Below are 23,892 nucleotides of genomic sequence, written 5' to 3' on the forward strand. Positions count from 1 at the left end.
TGGGGGAGCATCGAGCTTCCGCCAGCGCATCTTCCGATGACGTACTCCACACCGAAGTGACGTAGCGTCTCGGAGGGGATGGGGGTGTTGGGCGGGAGGCGGTGTCGGTCGTCGCCCGCTGATTGGTCGGAGACTTTGCTACGGTGGGAAACGCAACCAAGTTGATACTTTATTTTACCGCCTAGCCTGAGCTGTAACAAATAGGGGCAAGAATTTGTCAATGGTCAGGTACGTCGGGAAATTATGTTGCAATGCTCCGGTTACTTTAAGCATTTAGGGCCAGACTGTGAATTTTCTGCAATGATTGTTCGCCTTACGCTGCGAGCCCCTCGGGTGGGTAGTCACTCCTGCCTCAGTCATTTTGTATTCGTGTCAGAGCACCTGTACCTATTTACGGTTTTTGTTTGATTCAATACATTTTAAACGGCATTGTTGCTGATGCAATCATAATTGCAGAAGTGCATTCAGTCCCAAGGCTTTCAAACAATTCCCGAAGCCGTTTGTCTCATGCTGATTATTGCCACGTCTCCGTTCATTTGCCTTTGAAAGGACTGTGAAAGGTTACTGATCAATGGTTCTCAGTGTATATAAAGCTGTAGCCTATATTGTATTAATCAATAATAACTTGCAGGCTGCCCAGAACAGAGTGATTGTCAAAGTGGACGGTCCATTGATTCCAAGTTCAAAGCTGAGATATTGCCATTTGCACAAGTGCACAAAACTTGTAGCAGCATTCACAAGAATAGCAAAAAGAATACACAATTTTGCAACAAAACACAATTAGAACAAAAAAAAAGTCAATTTTAGTGCAGAGTGGTCTTAGTTTTGTTAGTCTCTGCCATCCGATTTCTGAATGAACATTGAACCCAGGAATACAACCTCACTACTTTATTTCTGTTATTTCGAACTACTTATTTTAACTTAACTATTTAATAGCTAATGTATGGTTAATGTAACTTAGTTTTTCTCTATTTATTTATCACATATTTCATTGCACTGCTTCCATGAAGTTAACAAATTTCACGACATATTAATTCTGATTCTGATCTGGAATAATCAGGGTTTGCTGGTTGGTTCCAGATGTTTGAAGGGAAGTAGTTGTTTTTCAGCCTGGTGGTATGCCCGATGGTATCTGTGAAAAATGGCAAGGCCCAAATGGTGGATCCTTGCAGATACTATTGATGCTGGGATGTATTGGACAGAGTCCATGACTCTGCTGTTTCCTGTTTGTGGACATTTGAATTGCTGTAGCAGACTATTATGCAACAGGCAGGATACAATCAACAGTATATTTGCAGGTTTGTTAGAATGCTTGGTGACAAACTGAACTTATTTCACCTCCTAAGGAAGTAAAGATTCTGGTGCGCATCCCTTGTGATTGGAACCGAGTGCTGAGCACTGTACAGGTCATCCGATAAAACGGCTGACCCTCTCCACCACTGATCCCCCAATGTAGACTGGCACATGTTCAACCTTTGCCTCCTTCCTGAAGTCAATAAACAATTCTTTAATTTTGCTGCCATTGAGTGAGTTTTTTTGTGGCACCACTCAACCAGGTGACCTATCACACTCCTGTAAGCAGACTTAATACCAGCTATGATTTATCCAACAACATTAGTGTCCTCAGCAAATATGAAGATGGCATCAGAGCTGTGCTTCATCACTGAGTTCTGATGAAGTGTCTCGGCCTGAAACATCCACTCTTTATTCCTCTCCGTAGATGCTGCCTGTGTTGGTGCGTGTCCTAGTGGACAAGGCATCAGACTAGTAACTTGAAGGTCACTGGTTCGAGCCTCAGCTGAGGCAGTGTGTTGTGTCCTTGAGCAAGGCACTTAACAACACATTGCTCTGCGACGACACCGGTGCCAAGCTGCTTGGGTCCTAGTGCCCTTCCCTTGGACAACATCGGTGGCGTGGAGAGGGGAAGGCCTGCAGCTTGGGCAACTGCTGGTCCCCCATACAACCCTGCCCAGGCCTGTGCCCTGGAAACTCCAGGCACAGATCCATGGTCTCTCGAGACCGACGGATGCCACCACAAGATGCTGCCTGACCTGCTGAGCTCCTCCAGCAATGAAGAGCAGTTTGGCTCTTTTCCAACAACCAGGCAATTTCATATGACAGAGTAGCTACGTACCACAAAAGCTGACATTTTTGGGAAGTATTTTTGCTGCTTCATCATTCTGAATTTTGATAATTTCTTCTTGTAAGCCCTCTTCCTGTTCTTCCACCTTGCAAGAAAATGGGTTAATTACCCAGCCCAGAATTTCCAGATCATTCAAATCCTTGAATCGAGTTTGAAAATCCTTCAGTGACTGCAGGTGTAAGCAGTACTCTAGCAGATCACAGTCTGTGAAAGAGAGTGCTGTACTTTCCATGCAGGGAAACTGTGAGAATATTTTTCTCCCAATGTTTTGCTTATATATTTCCAATTTTCCAATTAAAGTGGACACTGCACTTATGGCCTAAATTTAATTGAAATTCTCACCCTGCAATTTCATATTAGAATGTTCATCTTGTCATACAGATTGGCTAGGTATGCCACATCTCCATGTAGAAGTTCAATCTTGTTTCCCAAACTCTTGTCAACTTTGAGCAAAAATTCAGCCACAGTGTCAAAATAATCAAAGAAAAGTTTTAAGCAGCAGTCTTTTGGCAGCCAAAGCACTTCAGTGTGAAGAGGCAAGTGTAAACCACTTTGTCGTTATCTTGGCATAACTGGTGAAATATTCTGCTATTTAATGGATGTGCTTTGATTTTGTTGATAACACATATTACAAGAGTCACGCTTGAAAAAAGTTTCTGGCTGCAACATTTTGACAATGAATTACACAATGGATTGCAAACAGACTTGGAATTTCTTTTTTCATAAATGCCACTAAACCAGCCAGGTGACCTAGCAACATGGTGCTCCATCTGCTGAACAAGAAAGCGTGTTCCTAATCAGAATACAGTTGGCCCTCCTTATCCGCAGATTCAACCAACCACGGATCGGGAAATCCCGGAAGTTCTCTCTCCAGCACCAGTTATTTGAGCATGTACAAACTATTTTTTCTTGTCATTATTCCCTAAACAATACAGTATGACAACTATTTATATAGCATTTACATTGTGTTAGATATAAGTAATCTAGAAATGACTTAAAAGTACAGGCAGTCCCCGGGTTATGAATGAGTTCCGTTCCCGAGTCCGTCTTTTAGTTGGACTTGAAGTCGGAACAGGTACATCCGGTATTATTTAGCGTCAGTTAGTCAAACGTTTGTCTCAGTATATATTTTACCTTTCTCTGCATATAAAACACTTAAGAAACATATGTATTTCAATAACTAAACCATTGTGTTGCTTAGTAATAATTGTAGCTTTCATTGGGGCAGGGCCTTTCACATGCTCCATTAAAATTGTTCGGATTGTTGACCGACTGTAGCCTAACGCTTTTCCAGTGACCGATGGCGTTTCACCTCTTTCCGATCACTTTATTACTTCTACCTTATTTTCAATCGTGATAGTGATTATTTTCATGAACAGAAACACTGCGGATTCTGAGCTGCACCGCCAGGTCCTAATGTCTGCCGCACTGAGCATGTTAAATAAAGTCCGGGGTTCTGCTGGGTCCTAAAGACCATCACACTGAGCCAGGTTAAATAAGGGACTTGAGCGTCCGCGATTTTTGGTGTCTGTGGGGGGTCTCAGAACCATTCCCCTGTGGATAAGGAGGGCCGACTGTACTTTTATCCTCAGTATACATTTTGAGCTCATCATAGATTGATTTTCTGTCGATATTTGTTTTTAACTTTTTGAAAAAGAGAACCTCATAAACTTTTCCATTTTTTTAAACCACACATATGCCATCAGCAAAGCGTCATTGTCTTGCTCAGTTGACTCACCTAGTTGTATCCCAAATTCTGTTTTTGTAGCTCTGTGCATAGTTGATATTCAATGTCTTCACTCACTTTGTCAATACGACAAGTTACAGAGTTATTACTTAGTGGAATTGATTTTAAAATACTGGTATCCATTTTGAGAACAGTGATGAGCTCTTCTGATACAGCAGGCATTATTAATTTTCACCAATTGTATGAGATTTTCCACACTTTGCTATCATTTTGGAAATGTTATAAGAAGCAATGACACCACTATCAAGATCGTTTTTAGCTTTCTTGGCAAATGAATCAAGTGTGCTTCTTTCGTCTTCTGGAACTGACTAATACCATAAGTAGCCTTTTCAGGGTGTCTCTTACAGAAATGATCCTGCAATCTTTATGGTTTCATTAGACAGTACAGTATTACAAATAAGACACGTGGGGCATTGCTGATCTGATGGAAATGGAATAAAAGGATACTGCAGGTATGTAACATTGTATTGACACACTCTCCGTGGCTTTTGTTTCTTAGAAGGATTAGAATACAAGGCTTCACCGCCTTCAGACTCAGAGATCGTGCTGTACGTATTTATCCATCATTAATGGAGCTAAATTAAAAATTAACACAAACTGGGAATGTCTGTTGGATGTTGATGACAGCACCAAATTGACATGGTCAGTCAGGTCTCGTGCCTCAAGTTAGGGTGCCGATTACCAACCTCCCCCCCCCCCCCCCCCCCCCCCCGACAACTTCTATTTCCCCTAATGCCCCCCCTTAGGACACGTTCGGTATCTGCAGAATCTCTTGTGTTTGTAACTCCCTGAGGGGGCAGGTGTCAAAAGCAAACAAACCTGAATTATCCACATTTCTATTGCAAACACACAGAGGTAAGAAAAATGATACGGATAGCAACACACACAAAATGCCGGAGGAACTCAGCAGGCCAGGCAGCATCCATGGAAAAGAGTACAGTCGACGTTTCAGGCTGAGACCCTTTGTGAGGATTCCCAGCATAAGACCGTGAGACACAGGAGCAGAAATTAGGCCATTTGGTCCATCAAGTCTACTCTGCCATTCAATCATGGCTGATCCATTTCTCCCCCCCTCAGCCCCATTCCCCGGCCCTCTGCCCGTAACCTTTGATGCCGTGTCCAATCGAGAACCTATCAAGCTCTGCCTTAAATACACCCAACAACCTGGCCTCCACAGCTGCCTGTGGTAACAAATTCCACAAATTTACCACCCTCTGGCTAAAGAAATTTCTCCATGTCTATGTTTTAAATAGACACCAATCTATCCAGAGATTTTTTCTTGTAAATGATATGCCTATGTATTTTCATTCGGTAATAGCCAGGTCACTAATTCTTAAGCACTATTGAATTTAACCAGTATTGTCACAGTGAGACAATACGCTTGCCACATCAAATCCATTTTAAAAGAGGCTCAAAGTCTTTTTAGTGTTCGAGAGTTACAAAGTAGTTGGCAGGGTAGCCATCTGAGATGATGCTCATGAGAAACTGTTGGGTAACGTAGAACACGGTGGAATTAAAGACAGTTTAATGATCTAGTAAGGAAAATGGCCGTTATTGCAAGTGAAAATGAGAAGATGACTGATGTGTTGAGTAATGGTGTCGCGTTTGTATTTAAAGCACGGATAATGGCTTTCTAGTGAGATTGTCAGGATATCGTCATCCAGCGACATTGGCATGAATTTATTTTGGGGGAAACAACTATTCATTACAGTCATAAATAATTTAGGTGATGCAATATTGAAGATCATTAATGGAATGATAGTTGATCTTATAAGCAGTCTAACCTGCTTGTTGAGGGCATTCAATGAGTTTCACCAAATAGTCTCGAAGAGCAAATAGCTGTGGCGTTAGCATACAAACATATTCGGTCAAATATTCACCATTTGTTTTACAGTTTCCTGCTTGCAATGTAAATATTAAATGTGTTTAGGATCTGGAAAATGTGCCTGTTTTTATGAATTAGTGAGTCATTATTAGTGGAGCCAATGAGACACATTGAAAAGGCTATTGACTTGAGAAATTATACTTGCCATATAAAATATTTTTTAAAAGAGGCCGAAAGTATTTTCTTTTTGTAGAAAAGTTACAAAGGCAAATACGTAGTTGGCAGTATCTCCATTGCCGATGATGCATTCCGATCACTGGTAATGTTAATAAACTATTTAACAGGCAATCACAACTGCTCGCTTGAATTACCCTTTGCAACTCTATACTAACCATCTGTTAAGCTTCGGGTGTCCAGATAATATTCCTTTGGAGCTACTGGTCAACTCACAAGTTGCATTTCTGAAAGATGTGGGGTTTCTTCTCTTAGAGCAGGGGTTCTTAACCTTCCTTCACCTTTTTATTTTGGTGAAGCTTATGGACCCCGTTAGAGAATAACATATAAAATAAAATTCACAGAATTATAAAAGAAACCAATTCTGTTGAAATGCCATTATCAAAAATTGTGATTAGTATATGTGCTTCTTTACTAATGCATTCATAAAAAGATGCTACATTTGTTGCCTACAATTTAAGGTAATACTAAGTTTCAGTCAGAGGTTAGTGTAAATAAATACTGTAGGTAAATATTTTCACAGCCCCCATGGAATTTATCCATGGACACTCAAGGTCCATTGATCTGAGGTTAAGAACCCCTGGCTTAGAAGCATAGAGTTATGCAACAAGAAAATGGGCACCTCAGACCAACACTTTACCACCTATGCTGTCTCATCTGATACAAGACGCATTTGCAGACAACTTGTTCACACTCAGTTTATGGTGCTCCGAATCTTGAAAGGCAGAAATGCTCAAGGACTGCTTTTGTTACTATTATTATCTTTGTTTTGTATTTGCACCGCTTGCTTGTTTTTGTACATTAGCTGCTTATTGGACTTGGATCGTGAAGTAGTTTTTCATTGATTCTGGTATGTTTTGTAAACTCCAGAACATTAAACTAGCTGCAAGAAAGAGACGAGGTGCACACGTATCACATGGTAACATCATGATATATGCAGCTCACCTATTTTTATATAGAATTTATGATGGATTATCTAAACAACAAAGCTGCATAATCAAACAATATATTCACAATATTACTGAACTATTCAATACGCAATACTCTGCTTTGCTGTAAACTTCAACTCAATATAAAATGCATCTCAGCTTGTATATATGACAAGGGGTCAGTCCGCTTGGCAGGTGCGACTTGTGGCTGTGAAGCCAGCTCAGGTTCTGCAGCTTGCTCCGTGCTGGTTGTAGGAGTTGAACCAGGGACTGCAGGAAATGGTTCTGACAGCTCTGGACAGCTTTCTTCTCTAACCGTTATCTCTCTCTCCACAACCGATCAATGCGTTGTCTCCAGACGACATCAATGAAATCTCCACTGTGCAGGAGAGAGGTCCAGTTCTGTCCTTGATCTTTTCAAGTATCCACTTTTGGTCACCTCAGTAGACTCTCACCAGGACTACTTGTCCAGGAGTGAAACACTGAACCTCCTTGTAGAGGAGCCTTCAATTTGTCTCGGCTGTTTGTCCTTCCTACGCCTTCTGAGACTGGGTTTGAGGAGATCCAAACATAAACGCAGGGGACGATCCAGCAACAACATCGCTGGTGAGCTGTTGGTTGTGGTGTGTGCTACGTTATGATATGCACGGAGGAAATTAGTGAGCTTCTGATTCGGCGTTAGTGTAGTGTGTTCTGCTGGCATTGCTCACAGTGCATTCTTTAGACTCTGGACAAACCTTTCTGCCAACCATTTGTAGCTGGGCGGTATGGTGCAGATGTTATATGTCTTCTTCCATTCATTTTCAGGAATGACTGAAACTGTTCCACCACAAACTGTGGTCCATTGTCACTGAGTGTTCTGGAACACCAGGCCTTGCAAAGAAGTTTCTCAACACATCAACAGTGCACAAGGCCTTAGTGGAGGCATCCACAACTACCAGGAAATCTGTACTCATGAATGGTTTGGCAAAATCCCCATGAATCCTCTGCCAGGGCAATGCAGGCCATTCCCAGGGATGAGGAGACACTGCTCTTGGCATCTTCTGGATGTGCTGGCATTCCACACAGTGTGTGGCAAACTGCTCGATCTGCTGATCTATCCCAGGCCACCAGTCAGAGCTTCGAGCCAACACTTACATTTTGACCGCGCCTAGATGACTGGCATGTAGCTCATCCAACAATTTAGTTCTCAGTTTGGATGGTACAACAACTCTCAATCTTCACATTAGACAATCTCTGACAAGGGCAAGTTCACCTCAATGTTGGTAACAGTGGGGGAAATTGAATTTCTTCTGCACCTTCCAGCCATTCTGGACGACCGTATAGACCTGAGAGAGTGTGGGGTCTTTAGAAGTTACCCTTCGGATCATCTCTGCCATAATAGGGAGACCTTTAATTTACATTAGGGTGAATACGTCAAGGGGAGTGTCATCTTTTGCAATTGCTTCACGTATTTTCTTTTCCAAGGGTAAACGGCAATCCATCAGCATTTCCACGATTAGTCATCCTCGTGAGTACAAAGTTGTAATTGTCTCCTCTAAGAAACTGTTGCTGCTGTTAGTGGAACACCCTTCTGTGGATTGAAAATGGATACCAGTGGTTGATGATCAGTAATGAGGGTAAACTCTCTCCCATATAGGTATTGATTGAAACATTTTCCACCCCAAAGCAGATGCAAGAGCTCTCTGTCAATCTGTGTGTAATTTTTCTCTGCGGCGATAAGGGAATGTGATACTAAGTCTTTGGGGCATTCACTTCCATCACTCATAACGTGACGTGGCTGCACCTAGACCAGAAGGCGAAACGTCATTGGCAAGCTGCACTGGACAATGTGGATCATAATGTGTGAGTTGCCATTTCCTTTGACGTCTCCATCTCCTTTGTCTTTTTGAAAGCCACCTCACACTGCTTTGTCCGTAGTAATGAGTTCAAGGGGTGGAGCACAGTAGCCAGGTTTGGCAGGAAATTCTTACAGTAATTGACAAATCCTAAAAATGGCCACAACCGTGACATGCCCTTTGGCTTTGGGGCATCCATCCCTGCTTGAATTTTCTCAGCACACTTGTGTAATCCTTGTGTGTTGATGGTATGACCACAGTAAGTGGTGTTTGGTTTAAATAATTCACACTTGATGCATCAGTCTCTGAGTCCATAATCTACTAATCTTTTTAAAACTGTCTTGAGATTTTGGAGATGTTACTTGTCATCCTTACCGGTAACAATCCAGGTAACACTGAGTGCCTGGGCAGCCTTGCAGCACCAGGTCCATAGCTTTTTACCAGAGTACAAGTGCCGATACTACTCCAAAAATAATGACAAAACCCTTTGTGTGGGTTTATGGTGAGAAGCACTTTGGACTCTTCTTCCCTCGCCATCTATAGGTAGGCCTCAGCTGTCCACTTTGCTGAAGTGTTTTCCCACAGAAAGATTTGCAAAAATATCCTCTATTCTGGATCTACTTTCAGCACTGGGTTGATGGTGACCTTAAAGTCACCACAGATACCAACAGTCCCATTCTTCTTGGCTATTGGGATCACTGGTGTTGTCTATCGGCTCCACTCTACCTTGGAAAGAATTCCTTCAGCCTCCACACCATTTAGTCCTGGCTATTTTATCACAGATGGTATAAGGAACTGGACAGGCTTTGCAAAACTTGGCATTTTCATTTAATACTATTTTGCACTTAATTGTAAGAGTCCACAGACTTCTCTCACTGCATCATTACCCCATCACTGAATTGACGATGCTCAGACAATCTCTTCAGTTCAGACACGTGCACTGAAATGGAATCTGCTTATGAAACCTGAAGTGTTCTGTAATCAACAAAGGTTTCAATTCTAAATGTTCCTGTGTCACTTTCACAATATTATCAACGCTCATTTTGGCTGGTTTGGTCAAATTTCTATTCCAACTGTATGCCTTCAAATTCAAAGCACTCGGCAAAACTGGCAATCGCTTCTCACCAGCTATTTCATTTGCTTTAAAATACTCCTCGATTCGCTCCATATATAATATGCAGTTATCTGTGACATAATTAAATGTGTCAATCTTAATAGGTCATTATAACTTGTCGTGATTAGGCTAGGGTTAAATAGGTGGTTTGCTGGAAGGTGTGACTCGTTGGGCTGGAAGAACCTGTCCCATGGTGTACCTAAATAAAATAAAGAAATATACATACTTTGATAATACATTTACTTTGAACTTTATTCTGCTGTTCTAAGACCACGTAATGGTTCTATAGTATGGATAAGACACAATGCAAGGTTGTTGAAACAATAGCCTTGCACTCAATGTCAGTAAGACCAAGGAAATGGTTGTGGACTTCAGGAAAGGGAAGTCGGGAGACCATCAAGGGGTCAGCAGTGGAAAGGATGAACAGCTTCAAATTACTGGAGATGAATACATTTGAAGATCTATCCTGAGCTCAACATATTGATGCAATTATGAAGAAGGCATGACATCGGCTCTAATTCTTTAGCACTTGAGGAGTCACCAATGAGTCGAGCAAATTTCTACAGATGTGTTTTGGAGAACATTCTAATTGGTTACATCACCGTCTGCTATAGATACACAAATACACAGGACTGGAAAAAGAGTTCTCATAAAGACACTGATATTAACACAGCAACTGAAAGCAATATGTTTGTGGAAAGGTACAGCAGACCAAAAAGGATGGTCAGGCCACCTCAGAGACTGATTGAAAGTTGATGAGTGAAAATGTGTTATTATGTGTATAGACAATAAAGAACTTCAGTTCCCAGTGGCAATGTGGGCAGTTCATCCCGGAATAGGCTAGACAATGGTGAGTTGGTTGGAGTGTGGAGCTGAAGCCATTCTATAAATAAAAATGTTCTAATGTTTACCTACGTAAAGTTTGTCTTTATTAAGAATGAAGATAACAGTACAGTGCCAGCAGACAAAAGTGCAAGGCCGTGACAGTGTGGATTGTGAAGTCAAGAATCATAATCAGAACATTACTCAGATGCCCTGAGCTGCAATAGGGAATGTAATGGGGCACCACGGTATCTTAGCGTTCAGCGCAATGCTGTTCAGTTCAGTGGGGGGGGGGGGGGCTTCAGATTTCAGTGTCGGTCCCCTCTGTGAGTAAGGTTGTACATTCCCTGCCGTGTGCATATGGGTTTTCCCTGGGTGCTCCGGTTTCCTCCCACAGTTCAAAGACGTACCAGTTAGTAGTCATTAGTCATTGGAAATTGTCCAGTGATTAGGCTAGGATTAAATCAGGGTGGGGGGGCAGCTCAGTGGGCCAGATTGGCCTGTTCTGCACAGTATCTCTAAATAAATGAATAGAATATTGGAGGAGAAATTATGGAAATTATCACACAAAGTCTTGAGGCAGAAAGCTGAAATCTCTCCAACAAAAAGCAATAGGTGCTGCTGGCTCAGTTTTAAATGTGGAATTAAGGTCTTTATTTCTGCCAACCAGTGCACGTGGTTTGATTTAATACAGGTCTCACTGGTTGTCATTGAATGATTTATTCTTGTGTGGTGTTTCTGAGCTGTTGCAGGGATGTAGTTACCTTCAATATGGGCACTGCACATCTGTCATTTTCCCCCAAGGACAATAGGGAATAGGTAATAAATTCTGGCCTTATTACAAAAATCTTAAAAAAAAAGTCTTGCTTAAGAAATAAAAGCCCTTCTTACTAATATGAGACATGAGATGCTGCAGTTGCTGGAAGTCCAGAGCAACACTCACACGAAATGCTGGAGGAACTCAACAGGTCAGGCAGTATCTATGGAGGAGAATAAGCAGTCAATATTTCAGGCTGAGCCCCTTCATTAGGTCTCGGCCTGAAACATCAACTGTTAATCTCCCTCCACAGATGCTGATTGCCCTGCTGAGTTCCGTCAGTATTTGTGTGTGAGTGTTACAAACCCGAAACCAAACTCTGCACAAGAGATAGATAGGTATTTGATGTTAGATAGTTATAGACCGTCAGTGGCTGCATGCAGTGTGCTGTCAAACACTTGTGGGCTGCCCCAGCACATCCTTAGACTATGTTGGTTGTTAATGCAAACAACGCATTTCACTGTATGTTTCAATATGTGGTAAATAAATGAATGTTGTTCTGTTTCTGTCCATAAAGATAAAGGATCAGTAAGTGTCAACTGATGTTCAACCAATAAAGGCAACACTGCTCATACACAATGGCTGCAAAATCAGCCATGTATCATTCTCCAGCCCAGGGGTTCCCAACCTGGTGTCCACGACCCCTCGGTTAATGGTAAGAGTCCATGGTAAAAAAAAGTGGTTAGGAGCCCCTGCTCCAGTCACGAAAAGTACACATGCTGAAGTTTTGAGAGCACCATCTGGTTCTTTCATCAGGCTGACAATGCCATGTAATAGGATGAATGCTTTCAAGAAAATCAAAACAGAATATTGTAGTTTGACACTCAAAATGTCTCGTCTGTGTTTCTTTCCATAAAATTTTATGTAATGATTTTTAAGAATCCTAACCTACTGTTTTAATAGTTCTGGTTTGGTGTGAGAATCTTTAATATGATACGGTACCAGAACGTTTGTTTTAGATTGGGATTTAAATTCAGTGCAAGATCTTAAAATGTAAATCTTCTTGCTGCCAGCTATAATGCGATGGGAATATTTAAGTGAGAGACAGTTAACCTTGTGTGAACTCATGGCTAAAATAAGCAGGTCCTCCAGCAATGAGGCCACAAGGTTGATGGTGTGTGGGGGGGGGGAAACATATTTTACTCAGGGTTGGGAGGAAAAGATTTGCATTCCTGATGCATTACTGAAGTATCTTTGTCTCCTTCTAAATTCAGCAATGGCTGGAATTGGTTGTTGCTGGCATCGAGTCGTATCATAGTTCTGAAATTCTTTGTGTTGCTAGTCCAGTTAAGAATAACAACCCTCAAAATTGTCAACTCAAGAGCATCTGCAAATGCTGGAAATCTAGAGCAGTTCACACAATGTGCTGGAGGAGCTCAGCAGGTCAGGCAGCAGCTATGGATGGGAATAAACAGTGGATGTTTTGGGCTAAGGCCCTTCTTCAGGACTGGAATGTTGAAGGGTCTCGGCTAGAAATGTCGGCTATTTATCACCATCCATAGATGCTGCCTGACCTGCTGAGCTCCTCCAGCATTTTGCGTGCATTGCAACGAAATTGGCACTGTATTTCCCACACTGTTGAACACAGTGCACTGAGATTTGGTACATACTGAGCTTGTGAAAGAGGGAACCCAATAAGTGAAAAGGTACCCTCTTCCCTCTCACTCTTTCCCCTGCCTATCACCTTCCTTTGGTGCCTCTCCTTCGTCCCCTTCTTTTATGGTTCATTTTCCTCCCCTATCAGACTCTCTCTTCTGCCCTTCTTTACCTCTTCCATGAGAGGCTACACCTGGACTACTGTGTGTAGTTCAGATCGTTACTCTATAGGAAGGCTACGGAGAGAGTGGAGGACAGGTTCACCAGAATGTTGCCTGGATTAGGGAGTATTAGCTATATGGAAGGGTTGGACTACCTTGGATTGTTTTCTCTGGAACACTGGAGGCTGAGGAGAGATCTGAGGGGCACATGGCGACCCACCAAGCACATCACATAGAGAAGGGACTCTGTTCAAACTCTAGTTTCTCCCATTCCTTCCAGCACGTCGAAAGTAGATGCAGAATTTAGAACTTACCAAATCTAGAAATTCAAGTCAAAGTAAATATATTATCAAAGTTACTATTTACTACCTTGAGATTCACTTTCTTGTAGGCATTTACAGGAAAATAAAATACTGCAGACTTTATGAAAAAACTATACATAAATAAAGATCGAGTAACAGCTAATGTGCAAAAGAAGACAAATTGAGCAAATAGTAATAAAATAATACTGAGAACGTGAGCGGAGGAGTCCTTGACAGTGGGTCTGTAGGTTGCAGAATCTGTCCAGAGTTGAGGCGAGTGAAGTTATCCACACTGGTTTAGAAGCCTGTTGATTGTAGGGTAATAACTTGTCCTGAACCCGTTGGTGTAGGACCTCAAGGCTCCTGTACCTCCTGCTCGATGGTGGTAGCAAGAAGAGAGCATGGCCTGGATGACGGAAGCCCTTGATATGATGTCTGTGGCTTTCTTCTGCCAGCGTTCCATGTAGGTGTGTTCAACGGTGGGAGAGTTTTTACCTGTGATGGACTGAGCAGTATCCAGTAATTTCTGCAGCCTTTTCCATTCCTGGGCATTGGTGTTTCCATGATAGGCCACGATGCAACCAGTCAGGATTTTCTTCACTGAATCTGTAGCAGTTTGTCAAAGTTTTAGATGACAAACTTAATGCATTTTCTTTTCTTGAGCACTGGACCATGTAGCTATATTTCCAAGTTAGGCATACAATAGGAAGGGTTTCAGGTAATTCTAACAGTCCATGCAGACCCGGTGTCATTCCTGGCTGATATGGTTGTGGAAACCAGAATAAGGTCATTTGGCCCATTGAGTCTGCTACACCATTTCTTCATTTCCCCTCTCAGCCCCAGTCTCCTGCCTCCCCCACCCCCCATATCCCTTCATGCCCTGACCAATCAAAAATCTATCAACCCTCTGCCTTAAATATCCATACAGACACAGCTGCCTGTGCCAACAACTTCCACAGATTCACCACTCTCTGGCTAAAGAAATTCCAGCTCATCTCCGTTCTAAAAGGACCCTTCTATTCTGAGGCTGTGTCCTCTGGTCTTAGACTCCCCCACATCCTCTCCACATCCACTCTATGAAAGCCTTTCCACATTTTATTGTAAACATCTCTTTATCGCTTTTTCAGAATGAAAAGAAAACACATTAAATCATCCATAGGTTTGAAAGTGCAACAAAGTTAAAGAAAAGGGAAAAATGAAATATATAAGAAATCAAAAGAAAAAAAACACACAAGAAAAGCAAACACCTCACCATTTTTAAAAAAAAGCAGTTATCATCCTGAATATTGTTCTCCAGAAAGAAAATGTCCCAAATTTCCCGAAATTTGTCAAGTTTGTCTTTTGTAATGTAGCTTATCTTTTCTACAGCAAGATAAGAAGTCATTCCTTTCAGCCATTGTGAGAGTCCACTGGCTGTTGGTTTCTTCCATGAATAGGGTATGCACCATTTGGCTTCCAAAAAACAAATATAAAGCAGAGACCTTACATTTTTGGAGGTTACAAAGTCCTTTGGATAACTGTTCAGAATACATAATTATGTGCCCGCCACCCTCTCCTACAATTTAAAGTGGTCCATAGGCCCATATGACCAAGGATAAGTTGTCTCGTTTTTCTTTTGATATATCTCCCTATTGTGATAAATGTCCTGTTTATTATTTATTATAATGCCTGCATTATATATATATAAGGCCTCATATGGAGCCAGTGATCATTAATGGAGAATGTGTGGAGCAGGTTAAGACCTACAAGTATCTGGGAGTACAGTTAGACGAGAAGCTAGACTGGACTGCCAACACAGATGCCTTGTGCAGGAAGGCACAGAGTCGACTGTACTTCCTAAGAAGGTTGGCGTCATTCAATGTCTGTAGTGAGATGCTGAAGATGTTCTATAGGTCAGTTGTGGAGAGTGCCCTCTTCTTTGTGGTGGCGTGTTGGGGAGGAAGCATTAAGAAGAGGGACGCCTCACGTCTTAATAAGCTGGTAAGGAAGGCGGGCTCTGTCGTGGGCAAAGTACTGGAGAGTTTAACATCGGTAGCTGAGCGAAGGGCGCTGAGTAGGCTACGGTCAATTATGGATAACTCTGAACATCCTCTACATAGCACCATCCAGAGACAGAGAAGCAGTTTCAGCGACAGGTTACTATCGATGCAATGCTCCTCAGACAGGATGAAGAGGTCAATACTCCCCAATGCCATTAGGCTTTACAATTCTACCGCCAGGACTTAAGAACTTTTTAAAAGCTATTATTAATGCTTTTTGAGATAGTGATTTAGATGCATATCATATTTTTTACTGAGTTAAGTATTGTATGTACCGTAGATTCCGGATTTTAAGCCGCTACTTTTTTCCCACATTTTGAACAGCTTTGAACTCTGCGGCCTTTAATACGGAGCGGCTAATGCATTATTTTTTTCATGCCGCCAAAAACATTTTGCCTCGTAACAGTAGACCAATAAAATTGATGAGTAGTTCACAGAGGTCCAATGAAATTGTACGATCAATCAAGAGCACTTTCACAATTAAATTATTGTAAATCAGTCATTTGTACTCACCCTCATCAACATGGAAAACACTCGAAGAAAAGCATTGTGCTGCCTTTATGGCAGTTATTTAGTTTATAATATTTTCGCTTAGTAATTCATTTTCTAGTTAAAGTTAGAAGAGTTTTAACTATATTTGTTTTCTGTACTACATCGCGGGATGCTATGATGTCACACCCGGTTTCGCCGCGTCTTGTGGGAAAAATGCCGTTTGCGATAAACGGGACGACGGGGGCGAGCGGCGGAGCGGCATTAGACCCGAGCGAAGCGCTGCTTTTAAGTTAAAGGCGATCAATAACTTTTCCTGGTAGGCTGCAGTATATATATTTTTTACCAGTCGTTAGGAGATATTGGAATGTTGTTCAGTAAAAAAGTATAAGCAACGTATATTTAAAAGTAGCCGCGTTACAGGCACGGTTCGAAAAAAAGCATTTGCAATATGTATTTGTTTATGTTACCATATGGATTTAATTAAAAGTTAAAAAATCCTCACGTGTAATATCTTTCTGTGTAAATATCTCATATTACAACGTGGGACACCTGCGGCCGAAAATCCGGTGCAGCCTAAAATCCGGTGCGGCCTGTACAAGTAAAAAATTGATTTTCTTTCTAAAATTAGAGCCAGCGGCTTTTAATCAGGTGCGCTCTGTAGTCCGGAATCTACGGTAATTAGTTTTGCTACAACAAGTGTATGGGACATTGGAAAAAAAGTTGAATTTCCCCATGGGGATGAATAAAGTATCTATCTATCTATCTATCTATCTATCTATCTATCTATCTATCTATCTATCTATCTATCTATCTATCTATCTATCTATCTATCTATCTATCTATCTATCTATCTATCTATCTATCTATCTATCTATCTATCTATCTATCTATCTATCTATCTATCTATCTATCTATCTATCTATCTATCTCACTTTATGCAGTCCTGGTTAGGTCTGTAGTCTAGTGTAGTTGTGTGTTTTTTTTTCTTTGTGTTGTTTTCTACGTAGTTCAGTCTAGTTTTTGTACTGTGTCATGTAACACCATGGTCCTGAAAAACGTTCTCATTTTTACTATGTACTGTACCAGCAGTTATGGTTGAAATGACAATAAAAGTGACTTGACTTGATAATGGAGAAGCTTCACTCATTCATATGTTTTGGAAATGTCCAAGTCTTGGAAAATATTGGAAGAAGTATTTCAAACTTCCTTGATACTTTTCAAAGTGAACTTTAAGCCTAATCCTTTAACCGCTTTATTTGGTATTGTTGGAGGAAAGGATATTATTTTGGAGTCATCTGACTTGCACATTTTGGCTTTTATTTCTCTTATGGCCAGAAGGATGCTCTTGCTTAAATTGGAAAGATGTGGCCCCTCCTATTCACGCCCAATGGTTACATGATGTGATGTCATGTTTAAATTTAGAGAAGATTTGATGTTCAATCTCTGAATCTAGCCAAGACTTTCAAACACTGTGGGGACCTTTTTTGAATTATTTTCAAAACCTTTGATTTGCTGTTAAAGCACAGATGATGACTAATGATTTTTTTCCTTTTTTTCTTTACTAATTAGCTTTGGTTTTGGTAGTGGGTTAGTTTTTTTTATATAATAAAATTACTATATTTCAATGTTATGAATTAATTAATCTGTATGAATATAGGGTAAGGAGTCATTATATGCAATTTAGTATAATGTATTGATATATATATATATTTCTTGTACTCTGTATTCTTATATGTAAATTAATAAAAATATTGGAAAGAGAATACATAATTTAGGATCAAGGGGCACCTTTTTTCCAATAACCTGACTAATCAAATCCAGCACCACCTTCTTCCAGAAGATGATTATTTGGGGACACTCCCACATACAATGGAACAGAGACTCCTTTTGGTGATTACATTTAATGCATGTGTCTGGAATGTTGGGGTTATATCTGAATGCGCGCAGTATGTGGAATAAGGTAGATGATCTTCTAACACAGTTACAGATTGGCATATATGACACTGTGGACATCACTGAATTGTGGCTGAAAGAAGATTATAGCTGGGAGCTTAACGTCCGAGGATACAGATTGTTTTGAAAGGACTGACAGGAAGGCAGAGGGGGGTGGCTCTGTCAGTAAAACATGAAATCAAATCATTAGAAAGAGGATCGGACTCGTGGGTAGAGCTAAGGAACTTCAAGGGTACAAAGACCCTTGTGGGGTTATATGAAGACCCCCCAAACAGTTGTTGTTGTTTGTCCTTTGGAGTCGAAGACGACCACGACTTCTTAGCGGAATGGGTTTGGAGTCGTGACTTGCGCTTGACTTGGATTAAAGTGAGGGAGAGTTGCGCAAATCGTCAGCCTCACTCTCTCATCCCAACCTATCTGTATCCAGTTGCAAGACGGAGTCGAGACGGCTGGAGATAAGTCGGGATGCAGTGGATGGCCAGCAGTGTCCTACGTGTCTCACTGTGCCCTGATTGCGCTCCACAACGCTTTGCTGGGTCCGCCTTTCTACTCGTTGGACCGCCAAGTGGTGGTCTCCTCCGCGTAGACCGCCGAATTCAGTCTCCGCGTGCGTAGGTAGACAAGCCCTAACTCACCGAGGGTTTGAGGCCCATCGGCTACCCTCACCAGGTTTTGCCGGCCGGTCGAAGCCGTTGCCCGGGGTGTGGCCGCTGTTGCATGCTAACAGCTACGAGGAACCACTGGTGAGAGCTGAGTGTCAGGTGAGGACCAGTGCTGACGAACTACTCAGAAGAGTACGACGTGTTCCCGGTCAGAGGTACTACCTCTCCCTGACCCCGAGCAGTAGTAAGGATGTGGTCTACGGATTACAATGGGAGACAGAAAACACATGTCTAACGGGCAATGTTACGCTAGTTATTGAGGATTTCAATGTGCAGGTAGATTGGGAAAATCAGGTTGGTGCTGGATCTCGAGGAGGAGTTTCTAGAATGCCTGCGAGATGGGTTTTTAGAGCAGCTCGTGGTTGAGCTCTCTAGGAGATCAGCTATCGTAGATTAGGTGTTGTGCAATGAACCAGAATTGATCAGAGAGCTTAAAGTAACGGAACCCTTAGGGGTAGGTGATCATAAGATAGGAGCATTAGGAAGGTGCAGGATAAATACATCTCAAAAGAGGAAGAAGTATTGTAAAGGCAGGATGACACAACCATGGCTAACAAGAAAAGCCAAAGGGGGGGGGGGGCATGTAATAGAGCAAATATCAGCAAGGATTGGGAGGGTTTTTAAAAACCAACAGGCAACTAAAAAGTCATAAAGGACGAAAAGATGGAATATAGAAATAAGCTAACAAATATTATTAAATGTTAAAATAATACAAAAGTTTCCAGATATATAGAGTGTAAATGAGAGGCGAGAGTAACCATATAACAATTACAGCACGGAAACAGGCCATCTCAGCTCTTCTAGTAGACCCTTGAAAAATGATGCTGGAGAGGTCATCATGGGGGGGGGGGGGGGGGAGGAAATAGTGGATCAACTGAGCCAGCAGAGCAAGTGGTTGAGGCAGGTACATTAACAACATCTAAAGACACTTGGACAGGTATACGGGTAGGAAAGGTTTAGAGCAGGGGTTCCCAACCTGGGGTCCCTGGACCCCTTGGTTAACGGTAGGGGGTCTGTGGCATTAAAGAGGTTGGGTACCCCTTGTTTAGAGGGATTTGATCAAATGCAGGCAAATGGGACAAGTTTAGATGGGAATCTTGACTGGCATAGAGCAGCTGTGCTGAAAGGTATGTTCCCTTACACAATGACTCTATGAGCCTCCAATAGTACCTGGAATGTAATGAAGGAGAGAACATTAGTAATTATTGTAGTACTTCCCAGTGTACATGGAGCAGTATGGGTCCTTCGGTCCAACGCAAAGCTAAATGTACTTTCGGGAAGGCCACCCTTCTTTCTAGCATGAATTTATTTGATGTTCTTATCTCTATTGATCTTGGAAAACGTTTTCTCTTCAGATTTTGAGGGATGGCAGGAAACAGAGTGGATCTAACTAAATTTAACATCGATGCTCCGCGATGGGACCAGAGCACGTTCGTGGGACGGTTAAAAACACTTCTTCACATCACAGACCCACGCACAGTGGTTTTATCCAACGCAAGGCTCGATAAAGCAAAGGATCTGGTCGACAGATGCAGGTACACAACTTACCACTCCAGCTGAGGAGGCATGTGCTTTGTCACAGCCAGATTCCCAACTTTGGTAGACAAAGGAGACTGCGCGAGTGGGAATTCATTTCCTACCGCAGATGCTGCTCGAGCCACCGAGTTCTTCCAGCAGGTTGCTTGTTTGCTCCCTCAGCACTAAGAAGTGAAGTATAATCGTGGAAACGCAAAAAGAGCTGGAAGAACTCAGTGGGTCAGGATGGGCAATCGATATTTCAGGTCGAGACCCTTCATCTGGACTGAAAAGAAAAATGGGAGGCAGTCAGCATAAAAAGATGGAGGGAGAGCTGGCAAGCAGGTGGATCAGGTGAGGGGTGATAGACAGGTATGTCGGACTCTGAGAGGCGATAGATGGAAGTGGCAAAGGATTGAAGGTGATGCAATCACAAATGTAATTATGCATTTTATTAGTGTTACATTCTTAAATAGACTTAATCAGAAGGCACCTTAGGGAGGAATAATTATGCACTGAAAGTAAGAAATCAGTAGTAAATCACTGGCCATTCGGTCCATCTAGAAATCCCCAGCCCTTCTTCACAGAGCTTGTAGTGCCTCTCTTGATTGTTTCTTGTCCAAAGTCCATTGGTTTCCCACTTGGTGGGCAGCACGGTGCTGTAACAAATAGTGTAACGCTATTGCAGAACCGTGACCCGGGTTCAGTTCCAACCCTGTCTGGAGGTTCATGTGTTCTCCTTCTGACTGAGTGGGTCTCCTCTGGGTGCTCTGGTTTCCTCCCACATTCCTAAGGCGTACGGGCTAGGGTTAGTAAGTTGTGCATCTGCTAAGCTGGTGCTGGAAACATGGCGACACCCACGGGCTTCCTCAAACTGCGTTTATTGTTGATTCAGACAACACATTTCACTGAACGCTTGATACCTGTGACAAATAAAACTAATTTCTCATCTTTATATCTTTTTAATGTTTCATCCCAAAAAAACTCCACCAACTCATTAGCAAAGCCTCTGTTTTATTGACCCTCAGTAGTATCACCCTAATTCCTGTTCAGTGGGCTTTTTAATTTATCTTTCTAGATAAAACACAATTCTTTTCAAATTAAATATGCTAAAGCAGCATGCTTATGGTTGCCTTGATAATATTTCTGACATTTTTGGAACAGTATTTGCTTTCCGCTGCACCGCCCCCCCCCCCCCCCCCCCCATTAATCTCTCTTGAAAGCAAAATCTTGCAAATTCACACAGCTGTTTATATGCACAGTCATCATGACCTCATCACCCCATCCTTTCCTCCGGGATCAAGTCTCCAACTGGTTTCCCACGCCGTACCAGTAAATAAACTTAAAAATCTAGAGAAGAGTAAATTCCAGTCAAGACAAACACATTTAAAGGCTATTAAAATACCAGAAGCTTGATAAGGATGCAAATCAGACACCACAGTTTCCAAGGGCATGTCTGAATCACTCAAGATAGTACAGTCCTGAAAAAAGTGACTTTTAGCAAAGCTACTGAAATATTTTGGAATTTGAGCTTTTAGGAGGCAGGAGGGCATTCAGCCCATTGAGCCTCTGGCTCATCCAGTTACTGTTAGTCCCATTCCCCCTCCCCTCCCTTCCACCTTCTCTCTCTCTCCTCCCCCTCTCTCTCTCCCCCCTCTCTCTCTCCCCCCTCTCTCTCTTCCCCCCTCTCTCTCACCCTCTCTCCCCCTCTCCCCCCTCCCCCCTCTCCCCCCTCCTTCCCCCCTCTCCCCTCTCCCCCCCTCTCTCTCCCCTCTCTCTCTCTCCCCCCTCTCTCTTCCCCCCTCCCTCTCTCTTCCCCCTTCCCTCTCTCTCTCCCCCTCCACCACTCCCCACATAACTGTGCCATTTCAGATAATGCACTCGAGATAATACCAGTTTGCTGCTCAAACAAATTCTCACTTTGCTTTCAGTCCTTTCCCTTTTACCCTTTACTTTGTGTTACTGACCTTCCAGCTGAATTTCAGTTGGATATATTTATTGATGTTAGACTATTCACTCAATACATTTTCAGAATCAGGTTTATTGTCACTGACATATGTCTTGAAATTCGTTGTTTTGTGGCAGCAGTAATACATAACATATACTATAAATTACAATAAGTAAAAAATATACATTAAGCTAAATAACTAGTTCAAAACAGGATCAAAAACAGTGAAGTAGTGTTCATGTTGGAGTAGTGTTTAAGTTGGCCAGCAAGAAGGTCCAACAAGTCCATACTTGAAGAAATACAACCAGACTGCTCACAAGGAGGCTGGATTATGAGACAAAAGTTCAATTATTTTGGCCACCATGAGAAGACAGGGTTCCTTGGAGAAGACTCATGTTAGGTAAAAGAGAAGGTAGAAGAAGGAGAGGATGACAGAGGCTACGAGGGATAGATAATATTACTCAGACAATGCGTATGACCTTGGGGATCTTAGAGAGGCAGTTTCCAGCAAGAAGGCTTGGTGTGCAGGAGCCCATGAGGTCACGAAGAGTCAGACTCGACTTAATGAGTGGACAACAACAAGAAGTGTTCACGGGTCCATGGACTGTTGGGAAACCTGATGGCAGAGGGAAAGAAGCCATTCCTAAAATGTTGAGTGTGTGTCTTCAGGCTCCTGTAGCTCCTCTCTGATGGTAGCAGTGAGAGTAAGTCCTGGGTAATGGGGTTATTAATGTTGGATGGCATCTTTTTGAGGCATCGCCCTTTGAAGGTGTCCTTGAATTCTTGAATTTGAATTTTAAGTCTGGTAACCTAGGTACCAGAAATTTTAGGTTGGTGCTGTTAACTGGCTGGCTCGCCATTGGGGAAAACTCATTAACGTGTCTCTTACAGTGTTTTAACTGCAAGTTGTAGTATTTAATTGGGGGGAAAAGGATTTGTCATTACTCAAATCCAACTTGGCAACCAGCATATTGTTCACTGTTTTAATAGCTTTGATTCACGTATGCTTCAGCATAAACTACGACTAGCTCAGTAAATAATCTAATGATGGAGAGATGACCAGCATAGAAACACCAAGAGAAATAACTCCTAAACCAAGGTTATAAAGTCACAGAGCACTACAGCACAGAAACAGGCCCTTCTGCCCATCTAGTTTAATTGACAGCTCTCCATACCCCTCCCATCCATGTACTTGTCCAAATTTCTCTTAAATGCTGAAATCAAGCCCACTTCCACTAGCAGCTCGTTCCACACTCTCACACCACCCTCCAAGTGAAAAAGTTTCCCCTCATGCTCCCCTTAAGCATTGGCCTTTTACCTTTAATCCATATCCTTTAGTTCTGGTGTCACCCAACCTCAGCCTGGGAGAAAAACCTGCTTGCAGTAACCAGAGTGTAAAATTATACCCATAATTTTATATATCTCTATGAAATCTCTCCTCATTATCCTACACTCCAGGGAATAAAGTCCTAATCTATTCAACCATTCCCTGTCCCTCTGGTTCCTTAAAGTTGTTATAGCTGGGTGTGGTGATGGGGATAAGCTCCCAATACCTATTAAATGCTCGCAATGGCGTGTGCCTCAAATAGCCTCTGACAACCAAGACCAGCTCCTGCCCTTCACGTGTGGCTTAGCTACCAAGCCCAGCAGAACCACTTCTACTGACAGGAGAAGAGGCAAAGGCAGGTTATTGGCACCTTAAAACCAGTTGCTTCCGGCAGATGGGACTCATTAGCAGCTCATCTAGGAGAAGGA

General features: G+C 42.2%; 1 protein-coding gene across 3 annotated transcripts in view; it reads left to right on the forward strand.

The window, feature by feature from the left end:
- Positions 1 to 87: 87 nt before the first annotated feature.
- sfxn2 (sideroflexin 2) overlaps positions 88 to 23,892 on the forward strand; it is a 133,142-nt gene continuing 109,337 nt past the window's right edge. For all 3 annotated transcript variants that reach the window (XM_073026916.1, XM_073026917.1, XM_073026918.1), the window contains exons 1-2: positions 88 to 228; positions 20,030 to 20,209. In XM_073026916.1, coding sequence (XP_072883017.1) covers positions 20,040 to 20,209 — 170 coding nt within the window. In that variant the 5' untranslated portion in view covers positions 88 to 228; positions 20,030 to 20,039. The remainder of the gene's footprint in view (positions 229 to 20,029; positions 20,210 to 23,892) is intronic.

Source organism: Hemitrygon akajei, chromosome 23, assembly GCF_048418815.1.
Source record: "Hemitrygon akajei chromosome 23, sHemAka1.3, whole genome shotgun sequence".
In the NCBI taxonomy this organism is placed as follows: Eukaryota; Metazoa; Chordata; class Chondrichthyes; order Myliobatiformes; family Dasyatidae; genus Hemitrygon; species Hemitrygon akajei.